General features: G+C 37.1%; 1 protein-coding gene across 5 annotated transcripts in view; it reads left to right on the forward strand.

The window, feature by feature from the left end:
• Positions 1-6,403: 6,403 nt before the first annotated feature.
• LOC117988147 (protein-L-histidine N-pros-methyltransferase) overlaps positions 6,404-12,377 on the forward strand; it is an 81,656-nt gene continuing 75,682 nt past the window's right edge. The window contains exons 1-2 of one of the 5 annotated variants that reach the window (XM_069503111.1): positions 7,609-7,671; positions 8,695-8,901. In XM_069503111.1, coding sequence (XP_069359212.1) covers positions 7,609-7,671; positions 8,695-8,901 — 270 coding nt within the window. Of the gene's footprint in view, positions 6,521-7,604; positions 7,672-8,331; positions 8,902-12,377 lie in introns of those variants that run through there. The other 4 variants (XM_034975265.2, XM_069503113.1, XM_069503112.1 and 1 more) reach the window with 4 other exon arrangements.

The following is a 12,377-nucleotide window of genomic DNA, read 5'->3' on the forward strand; positions in this document are numbered from 1 at the left end:
GTACGACTAAAAATTCTAAATTTGGGGTTATGTCACTTTTGAAAGTGCGACATGTTGAAGACTCTGCGGGCGACAACATTTGCATTTTAAGCACCGGGCAGTAATTATTAGTGCCTTTAATTATTTGCCCGGTCAAGGCGGTGACGCGTGGGGAATGTACCATAATTTGTTTTTGTAATCTAAATGACGTGGGGAAAATAATGCCGCGCGATTGTACATTGTACAATGCGGGCTTAGTTTATTGAGAATTCCAAAATCTTAAAGGTGCACTTTGATTTATTTAATACAAAGTACCGACTCAGTCACTCTTGCCCTTAAAAAGGTACTGTTGCTTGACAATATAACAAAGTTATACAAGTTCCAGTTGTAACAAAGTCGGTACATAGGTAGGTATGCGTATAGTACCTACCCAGGGCAGACTCGTCCATATAGGTGAACGGGGTGACGTTCCAGGACGGCATGCCATGGTCATCTGGAGGGCGATTGTCTAAAACCTGCATCAATCATTATTACAATCTCAATTGTTCTGATTGGCTGCTTTTGTGCGATTCTTGTTGCAACAATGCATTGTAGCCAATAGTGAGCGAGCATTAACCAATCAGAGATGATTGCGATCGTGACATTTTAGCTGTCAAACAACCGCGGTAGAGCCACAGGGTACGGGACCGCCGTATTAGCACTGGCTGGCCACGTCGTTTTCTGCTTAACAATGCAAAATTATAAAATATGGTTATCAACGTCTTAATGCCGCCCTGAGTATCATATCTAAGTATCGTGTAAAACTATAAAGAAATAGCACTCGCTTCGCTCATATTATATTTACGAGTAGGTATGTATTTTATATTCTTTACTTAGTTGCTTACTTAAAATTACAGAGCCTTGAAAAATTCAATGAAGTAAATTAATTACGACGCGAAACTGTATATCTTCTCGAAATCATAAATATTAATAACGTAAGCGCATAAAAATACTTCGCGCGAAAACATCATTCAAACATTGCTTGTACAACATTCAGCACTTCGCCGCGCAAGCGTCAATTTAATTTTTAATTATGGAACTGCCTAACGAACACCTCTGGCTCTCGGGATGAATATGACTTATACGAGAAACCAACGTTTTAATTTCAACCTTGGGTTATGTAGCTTAGGGTGCATATCTGCCTGATACGAGGTAATCCCTCAGAATCTTGAAGAGAGCTCGAATTAGCATCTTGAACTACCAAGCCTGTCGGCGGTCATCGAGCTTCAACTTTAGTAATGAGGTATGACTCCAATCCATTGCATTTAACGCGCTCTTATTTATATTTAGTTGAGCTTTGCTCACGACTTCGCGGGGTTTGTAACTTTGTGAAGGAGTGATAAAAGGCTATAAAATATCGAGCAACATCACGTTTTTGGATGATTACTAAAATTAACTAAAGTACCTAATTAATATTATTAATAATGATAATTAGATATTCTAACATTTTAAAAATTTAAAACATTGCATGGGCTTTGTCCATATTAAGTACCCGACAAACATTCGTACAGAGCTTGACAAAAAATGTAAAAAAAATACAAAACTTTTTGTCTGTGAAAATTTCTTAGCCTTCTGAGTACTTAAATCTTAAAATTATTATGGAAAATCCAAAAGTTTTTTCTTTTATTCATTATTTTTGCCTTTTTTATCCTTTGATATTGCATATTAATTAATAATCAATTATTTAAATAGATATTTCATTTTTGTTACATCCTACATGTATTATAAGTAGTACAGTAAGTAAGTACAAGTTACAGTAGAATTTCTACACTGTATGATTACAAACACGAACCTCATCGAACATAGGCCCTAGTGTACGTAAATGAAAACTCGCCTCATCACGTTCAAAATTGAAATCCTTCGTTCCCTCACTAATGGCGGCCGCACTCTATGTCTTTGTCTTATTGTATCGCTCGGACTACGATTATCCGAATTATGTTTAATTCAGATCCATCTCAATAGTAATGCTCTCCGTTTATGTTGCCCTAGTAAGTAATAAGAAAGAGCGATTCGATTTGAAGTAGACACTCCCATAAAGAGAGCAGTTTAACTAATTTATAACTTCTGAATGGTACCCTACTACCAAAATTAGCTTCGTCTTCTCCGTGCAACATTGTATATTTAACGCCGTTCGTGATAATTACAGATAATGGCACTGTTAAGTGCTTCGAGTGATACGTTTACTGCAAACGATACGCACGAAAATATATTTTAACGATAACAAGTCGAGTTATGGTTATAGAGACCACTCGGATATAAATTAACGCGAAGAAAGCCGACCATTAACGGCAATAAATGCGGTTACGCAATACGAGATGCCTGGCTGAGGGATTTTTATTAGAAACGTGATGACTGTATTCGTGCCGAAATCAGAGGATCCAGGGCATTGCGGCCGTACGTGGTGGCCGCGACACCTTCCGGCCGGTGTGAAAAATTATTATTTTTTGATCACTCAATACCCCAATCTGTAACGTGTAATTGCCTGTTTAGCGGTTTACACTCCGACCAAAAGATAATTTCTCGGTATCTTCCCACCCTTTGTGACGGTTAAACTGATTTCCTGCCGAGGTACGTGAAAGTTTAACCGGCTTAATCCCCATCGAGCTTTTAATGACATTTTCTTCGAACGAAGATACACCACAACAAAACAACGAATATGACCGAAGATGGTTAGCCGCAAATCATAGAAAGATTTGCTGCATTGATAAAAATAAACGACGGGCGAGATTACGAAATCAATATGAAATTGCATTTCCTAATGTCAATTGTTAGTTACGGAGTGCAATAAAGTTCCAATAATCATGATATGAAATAATTCTTGGGCGATGTGGCCGTGCTGCGTGCGGCTCTTTCTTCTTCACACAGTAGGGCTGCCACCTCGCAACCTGACTGGATTCTCTGCTCATCACACATACACTTCACAACATTTAGGAACACATCACAATGTGCCCTACAACTTGCTGTTTCATATTATAAACATGAATGTTTTTGGTTATTTAATGATTGATTGATTTGACTTGAGAATTTGAAATGTGAATTGGTAAATCTCATATTCTTGGTCCATGGCTTACATGCAGTTGTTATAGGTAGTAGTAACTTATCTTCCTTCACCAGGTAAGTATATGGTATAACATTTGGGGTGTTTTTTAACTTCCTTTGGTGTATATTTTGTTAGATTGATGTTAGCTTCGATAGTTTAGCACAGTTTACGTACGCGACACGTCGAGATGGCAATCGGTTATGAGGCGGGGGGACACCCCGCACAACCGCACGTCACCCGCGCTCGCCTGCATCAAGCACGGGGCTGTGCGAGTGTGCGGTGCGTCCCCACCCCGATTGCCATCTCGACCTGTCACGGACTATAGCTGATGGCATTTCACATACAATGTATCTCAACTTGATAATTTGCGATCAATATCCAGATACTTAGAAAAATCGTCCTCAAGTTTGAGCTAAGCTAAGACTACGTAACGTCTTAGCCTAGCTCTTGGTTGAAGCAACAGGCACTTGTAGACAGCCCTACAGTTGAGGTAGGTATCCCCTTCTCTGTCTGCGCCCGAGGATCGCACGGGGTATGATGAACTCAGTAATGATCCAATCAGAACTGAAGTGCATCAAGTCGCCGCTGTGAGAATGCGGTTGAGGGTGCAAAAACTACGAGTTTAAATAAACCTGACCACTTGCTTTTGTTTCGAGGCTTATCATTAACCTCAACAATAGGAGTAATTATAACCCAGCTTACTCGTACCTATACAATACCTCATCTCACCTTAGCCCTGTAGACTTTAGCAACAGTGTAGGTGCTCCTAAAAGATTAGCATCTAGTAGAAACTAGAAGATATTAGGTATAGGGTGTGATCCTGTGATATGGTAACCAAGCAGACAATGTTTTATGGGCCAAGTTTGTGATTAGGAGAACTGGCAAGATTACCGTCCTCATGATGATGATGATGATGAATCATCGTCAACCGATAGACGTCAGCAGCTGGACATAGGTCTCTTGTAGGGACTACCACACGCTACGGTCTTACGCCGCCTACATCCAGCTGTTGGCTCGTCTAATGTCATCTGTTGTGGGGAGTTTGCCAACGCTGCCTATCGGTCCCATAATTCCAGGATTTTAATCTTTAATATTCTGTAATTGGTTATACACATCTATAGTTACTCAGATAGACAGGACCTTAAATAAAACAGGAATGACTTTTTTCAATAAAAAAAATGAATTAAAGGGAACAATTTTCTGCAATATAAATCAGTTACGAAATTGCTCAAAAGTATTGTCTCGTTTGCCGCATAGCACTGAAGCACTAAGTGTGCGCTTTTAAAACATTTTTTTGGAATTAAAAAATAAGTAATGGTCTCAAAACACTGGCTGTTACGTTTCTCCGATGGCTTGTAATTATTTTAAATGTCCCGCGCGCGCAGGCGCAAGCCCAACTTGCTGCGGGCGATGCGCGCGTGATCGAAACACCATATTGAACTTGCACTAAATTACCTATTGTTTTCATTTTTTATTTTAATTGCATTTCGATTGCTTTGTTATAGGAACCAATAGTTAGGTACATCTAGTTCACTTAGATATGTATGTATGTATCTATATATTATATACTTTATTGCACCACAAATATAGGTACATAGGTAGACACACAAGAAACTACCTAATATACCTAGGTAGGTACTTATTAGTATCTTCAGGATTGGTGGATTATTTTATATTTCTTTAAGTGACTAGCTTATGCTCGCGACTTCGTCCGCGTGGACTACACAAATTTCAAACCCCTATTTTACTTAGGGATTGAATTTTCTAAAATCTTTTCTTAGCCGATGTCTACGTCATAAGCTATTTGCATGCCAAATTTCTGCTCGATCCATTCAGAAGTTTTAGCTGTGTGTTGATAGATCAGTCAGTCAGTCAGTCAGTCAGACTGCTTTTTCTTTTTATTTCTAAAAGAACCATAAAAATTGCATTTAAGTAGGTAGATATATAATATTTTTAAATTAACTGAACCGACTTAAAATGATTTTTTTCCTGAATTATCGCTCTCTAAGTAGGTAGTGGTACGTAGTGTGGTACAGAGTGTTTCGATTTTTGACCTGAATTAATAATTATTGTGTAATCAAAACGATTTGATTATTTAATCTACTTTTTATAAATTATAACAATAGTAGGTACAGTACAAAAAGTGTTGCTTGTTTAGTTAGTTTTTTTGTCGTGTAGAAAAAATAGGTAACCTTGTAGGCTTACAACCTGTAGGTACTACGCTAAAAAAAGTTTGTTCTAAGTATCCAAGTTTTATATCTGCTATTTTAGTAGGTTTCATTCCAAGATAAGCTTGTCAATAGGCTTCCCATTTATTATACTTAAAAGCAGCAAAGAAAAGTCATAACCATGTCACCAATACAAGGCATATTATTGATGCTCACAAATCAGGTGCAAAAAACTACCTTGTGCTACTCCTCGATACCTATGCAAGTTAGGACGCGTTCTAAGTACGGACCTACTAGCAGAACACCCTTTGTTTTACTGGTTTGTTGTCGTTGTTTGAACCGATAGATGTCCACTACTGGACGAAAGATCTCCTGTAAGGATGTCCGCATCACACGGTCTTTTAACACTTGTGTCCAGCAACTCCCAGCTCTCGCTTGAGATCGTCCGTTCATCTAGTGGAGGGTTTGCCGGTGCGAGATACCATTCCAGCACCTTGAGCTCCCAATTCCCAACGCCTCAGCTATGATTGTAATATCCCTACGCGATTAAATGAAGAGATCCAGAATGATGAACCAAAGGGATTGCCATAGCTCAACGAGTCGCGAAGCTGAAATGAATAGGTCGAAGACAATTAGCTGGATAGTGACAGGTTTTTTTGTACATTTGAGCCTAATTCAGTCGTTATCACTTTTGTACCAAGTTTTGACCCAGTTTTCAAGGTTATCAAAAGATAACAATCTAGTATCACCCAGTATTATATAATGTTACCTTAAAATACGTAATGGACTTTAAAAAAATCCAGAGCAATGATCGCTCTTATCATCTTGCACAGTACCTACTGGTTTAGTAAATATTTGCTTATGCTGGCGACTTCGTCCGCGTGGACTTCATAAATTTCAAACCCGTGTTTTACCCCTTTAGGGATAGAATTTTCAAAATTCCTTTCTTAGCGGATGTAGCTACGTCATAATGGCTATCTGCATCATGCATGCCAAATGATCTGTCGAGTAGTTTGAGCTGTGCGTTGGTAGATCAGCTATCTTTTATAGACTAAAGCAGGTATGTTTATCATATCGAACAATGTGATAAGGCAATCCTATGCAGCGAGCCGCAAGACAATCAATGGAATGAAAACATCGCCATTTCAATTCGCCGCTAACTTCAGCACGTTTGCTGAAACTTAACCTATGGATAATGTGTTTCTTTTAAACTTGAAAAGTTAAATTAATCGTGACTAATTTGTTAGAGATGGAAAGTTTTCATAAGTTAAAAGTGCCTGGCATTCGAGAAGAGGTAAGTAACCATAAAAAGGATACTAACCTATTTAACCTAGTAGGTATATTATGTGTCTGCGTTTAAAAGGAAACTGTTGTCAAAATTTTAAAACGTTTTTATTTTTATTTTATTTTATTTTTATTAAATAAGGAAACTGTCGTCAATTATTGTTTTAAAAGCGGATGCGATTTTGAAATTATTTGCTGAATTGCGCCGATTTCTTCCAAAATCCATATCTGGGGACTTGGGTCCTTCTGATCAGTAAAAAGTAATTTGTTGTCAAGATATTAAGGAGCAGGCGACATTTTTTAAAATTGTTTGCTGTTTTTTGCTGAATTTCAGCAACAACGAAATTCTTTTAAAATCGATAGATTGGTATCTGGACGATCATATAAATAAGTGGCAAGATTTTGAAAATGTCCGTTGAATAGGTACAGGAGGTACCCACCAAGTAACAACCGTGCTAAGAGTATGCATAGGTAAACCAAAGAAGTTTCACTTCTTCCGCATATACCCAACAGAGGCAACAGATACACACAACCGTTATTTGACTAAGCTCACCAATAGCCACACCATAAATTTTATTAAAACGGGACATCCAAAAATTTTTACTTTTTGCAAAGTTATGCTTGCCTACTCCAAAAAAGGGGGTCCTTTCTGCATATTTGGTGCGTCTTTTCTATATTCCTAACATTATACAGATTTTTAAAAAATAACTAATTACATAGGTAGGACCGACTATTTATAAAAATTCTAAACCATTAGGAAAAATTGCCTACAAAAATAGAAACATCTCAATTCGCAAAGGCAACCGTTTTTATAACTTCTGACGAAATCCCTAAGAAGTGGTCAAGCACATCGGTGAGACAGTGAACGGTCGGTCACGGCCAAGGCCGAACTGACATTTGGATTTATTGAACCTCTCTTACAAATAAATTATCTTCTAAATAAACTTATTTGAGTACTTCTCCCAACAACGCGAGGCAAAGTAGGAGTTCGATTATTATTTTTATGTAGATATCTGGTTTCGTAAATTGATCAAATAAATCTGCTATTAATACTTAAATTAGTGTACCTAAGTGTTACGTGAAGTTGGTGACACTAAAATGATGACCACCGTTTTACGGGAAATTGTTACGAGGGCGTCAGTCGAATCAAAACAGCTTAAGGTCTGTATTTATAATTAATTGACTTATTTAATTAAAATGTGCTCGAACGATCTCAGCTGGTACCACCGCTGCTTTCAGTGGTTTAACAGCCGTTGCCTGTTATGTTACCTGTGGTCACCTGTGGTCAGTGGTAGGGCACTTAGCACAGAATTCTTAATCTTCTGCTTATAGATTTACTAGCGACCCGCCGTGGCTTCGCACGGGTAGCCTTTTACAATAATTTTCGTATGGATCTGTAATAATCTATGTCACTCGGGAATAATGTACCTAGTTAGTTAGCTATGTGGTGAAAGAATTTTTGAAATCGGTCCAGTAGTTTTGAGTTTATTCGTTACGAACATACAAAACTACAAATCTTTCCTCTTTATTTAATTAGTGTAGATTGGCAAAGCTCATACATAATATTATTATTCGTATGAAAAGTGAAGTTATACACTTGTGCGTGTGACACGCATGCGCGTGGCGCCTGGCGGCATAGACTAGTGTACGTAGATACTAGCGGGATCTTGCTCTATTATGTACACAAGTTTTAAGAAACAAATACTAATCTTTCTAGCGTTCTTCGTAAAACGGAGTGTTTTTCTTTTCGAAAAAAAGTGACTTGACAGCTGACGTTGACACACTTCAATATGACGCTGCCACTTGACAGTTCATGTTCAAAACAAAAGTCAAAACTCGGTTTTCGTCCTTGCGAATTATAATTCAAATAAATATGAATTTCACTTAATACTCCAATTTAATCAATGTAATTTTATAAGCAGCTTGCCAATCTTGTGATATAATCTAGGAATTCTAGGATCTTTACAAATGTCTCATTGAGGTTATAGCTTTTATGTAGTTCTAAGCATCGATGATTCTAAGGTATTCACAATTTTGTGCTGAGTTTTGTTCAAATCTCAGTCGATGTCAACTATTCTCCATTTTTCCGTAAGTTTATATATTGTATACCTTATATACCCGGTATTGTTGTTAGAACATTGGCAAACATGTTCAAAACCTCATATTTATTCTTATTACACCAAGGAGTATGAACAGATCTGTCGAAGACATGGATATACTGAGCTAAACGAGTCAGATTTGGACATTTCTATAAGTAATTCGTACGATGATGAAGATATGGCGAATAATTCAGGATTGAATGGATTATATCGGCCCAGAAGTGCATTGGCCCGAGCCTTGTATGAGAAACAACGAAATGACAGACATCTGCAGGAGTTTGATCAGAATGAGGTAAGCATATTCTTCAATTTAATCTTTACAAAGAAACATAATTCTAACAATCATTACGATAGAAGATTGTTAATTAAAATACCATTCTAGTTCACGTCCAGTCTTTCCGGTGCTCACAACTTGACTCATTTTTATTAGATTGAAAAGAACAAGAAGTTATATATGTGAGAACTATGTCTCTGTAGATTTCCTAATAGTACCTATTTTAAATTCATTTACTTAGAACTAATTTTTCAATCGCCAAGTAATATTTGACTAAGGAATAAAATAGATATTTTGGTAGTTTTTGTTTAGAAATTCTAGTTTAATTTGTCAGAATATCTAGAAAATGAAAAATCACAATCAGCAAATGTTTACAGAATTCAGGACATTTTTCAAAGAACACGATTAACAACATCCATACTTCAATATTATAAATCTGAAAGTATGTCCATCTGTATCCTAGCTTTATTCTATATGATAGCTAGCTATAAAGATAGCTTGCATTCCCCAGACAGACATAGGCAAATTTTTAGTCTCGATAATCAAAGAGTTTCCACAGAATTTTTTAAACAACCTGAATCCGTCTAGATGAATTGAAACATCATCTATTTGGTACAGAAATGATTCCATCCTGGAAATAGATAAAGGCTTTTTATCCCGGAAAATCAAAGAGTGTTACAGGTGTCACCTAGTTTAGAATATTGAATAAGTAACCCCATCCACATGAAGCTGAGACAAGTTTGCTAGAGTTGTATATTGTACAAGTTATACATTATCTCACAGAACTAGAAGGTCTTTCACAGTAAATAAATATTAATAGTAATAGTTAGTAAATTCTATCACTTGCTTTATTAGTCAAGGAAAACATTATTAGAAAACCTACATGCCTGAAAGTTCTCCCTAAAGTAACAAAAGTAAAGTCTGCCAATCCACACTTGATCAGTGTGGTGGAATATGGGCAAAACCCTTCTCATTATGAAAAAATCCATGTTCGGTAATGGGCCCTGCGATGGGTAGATTAGAGAATGATGATTTTTACAGAAATGATTTAATTTCAGTGTGTCAACAAGTAAGTTTGATTAGTTTATTATCACTGATTTCTTTAAAAAAGAGGGTGACACTTAATTGAAGTATAATTTAACTAGATCATGCCTGAGACTTCATCTGTGTAGATTTAGGCTTTTAAAAATCCCATGGGAACTTTTTGATTTTCCGGGATAAAAGCCTATGTCCTTCCCCGGGATACAAGCTATCTCTGTACCAAATTTCGTCAAAATGGGTTGAACGGTTGGGCCATGAAAGGCTAGGAGACAGACAGACACAATTTCGCATTTATAATATTAGTATGGATTAATTAATTAGTAAGTTTGTAGGTGCATGCCGTTTATAATAAGTATTTATTCTAATGCTATTATTATTATTATTATTATGCCCACAACTTAGTCCATGTGGGTTTACAAACCCATTGGAATTTCTCAAAATCCTTTCTTAGTGCATTTCTAGGACACTAAAGGAATTTGTGTATTGTTTGTCAGTCCGTTGGAGTATGGCCTAAACCCTTCACATCCTGAGGAGAACTGTGCTCAGTAGTGAGCCGGCGATGGATTGATCATGATGAAGGATCATGTAGCCTAGTGGCAACGCAGTGCATCAGTCAGTTGCTCTTTTGATAATGTTATCCCAAGTAATCTGTGTACAATAATATTATGTTTCTATTCATCAAATTCTAATCTTTTTGGTGTACCTAATCAAGTTGATGTGGATGGGTAGCTAAAGCTTTCGAGGTCCAAATTTAGTTGGCACACAGGCTGCTGGTTGTGAAGATCACTAATCTTTAAATATATAAAAGGAAAAGGTGACTGACTGACTGACTGATCTATCAACGCACAGCTCAAACTACTAGACGAATCGGGCAGGAATTTGGCATGCAGATAATAGCTATTATGATGTAGGCATCCGCTAAGAAAGGATTTTTGAAAATTCAACCCCTAAGGGGGCGAAGTAGGGGTTTTAAATTTATGTAGTCCACGCGGACGAAGTCGCGAGCATAAGCTAGTCTGACAATAAGTGTGTCTAGAACAATTTGTATAAATAAGTGCTTAATTTAAATAATAAGCAGTTCCAGCTTCTTTACTAGAAACAGAAAATGCTAGGATGATGAAGATACTGTTCTATTGCCCCTCTTCTTCTTCTTTGTGATTATGCGATACTTCTTTGAGTGAATTCCGATAATATGAGTGTTATATCTAAATACCGATTGTATCGTTTCTATCAAAAGATAAAATACCTACATGGTTACGAAATTCTATCTTTTACATAAAATATGTCTTTTTGATTCGCGACAACATCCCAACTATGTTGATTGGTAGAAACACTTTCCCTAGCAAGCTTTAGACGCCGGGACTTTCATCTGTAGTGTATAGGTACGTACATGCAATCGGGCCTCACGTGTGCTTCAGTAACGAGGATATATTTGCGTATGAAAAACACGAAATACCTCTGAATTGTGGAGGGAATAAGACATTCAACCCTCTCCCCCGCCTCGTCCTTCTCACCCCCCCGCGACCCTTTTAACTTTCATCTCTGTCGAGTGCTCGGTCCACATACTTTTGTTCTATTTGATCAATGTTATTAAAATGTCGCGAGCTTGTGGGATTACAAACATCTGACTATCGTATAAGCCGCTCCATAACATTGGGAGGCCGATATAACTATTTCGCGACAACCTATCAACTTGAACAAATTCAAGATCAATAAAGAACGGGCGGACAAAACTGAAGTCGCTAAAAGACTATTTCCATACAGTGTAACGACAAATTCACTGGGACACAGGTTCTTTTGTACGATTCCGTCTACTCAACAATACCTACCTATCTAAGCAATTTGTCATGAGAAAAACTGATTTGACTAAATCAGCCCTTTTGGTAGGTAATTTTGTGTTATTAATTTTTTTCGGTTAGTTAACTGCTAATATAGATAATAATAGATAGATAACCTACCCCATTTCCGATTTGATAATCAAATATTGAAGAGACACCACGACTTCTGCTTTTGTGTTCAGTTTTCTAAAGTATTCTGGAGATCACTACCCATATTATAAATGTGAAAGTGTGTTTGTTTGTGAACATATGATTTAGTTGTTTGTTTGTTGGTTTGTCCTTCAATCACGTTGCAACTGAGCAACAGATTGACGTGATTTTTTGGATAGATATACATAGTGAAAGACCTGGAAAGTGACATAGGCTACTTTTTATCCCGGAAAATCAAAGAGTTCCCGCGGGATTTTTAAAAACCTAAATCCACGCGAACGAATTTGCGGGCATCATCTAGTAATAAATGAATGTAAACCTTTGCACCATAGTCAATATATTATGTAGGTACGTCGTAGGAGGGTACATAAATCAAAGAATAAAGTTCACAGGTTCATTATAAAATATTCCATAGTCAATTTAATAGGTCTGGCAGGGAGCAGTTAACACTTGGCACTAAGGCCG

This window comes from Maniola hyperantus, chromosome 14 (assembly GCF_902806685.2).
Source record: "Maniola hyperantus chromosome 14, iAphHyp1.2, whole genome shotgun sequence".
Taxonomy (NCBI): domain Eukaryota; kingdom Metazoa; phylum Arthropoda; class Insecta; order Lepidoptera; family Nymphalidae; genus Maniola; species Maniola hyperantus.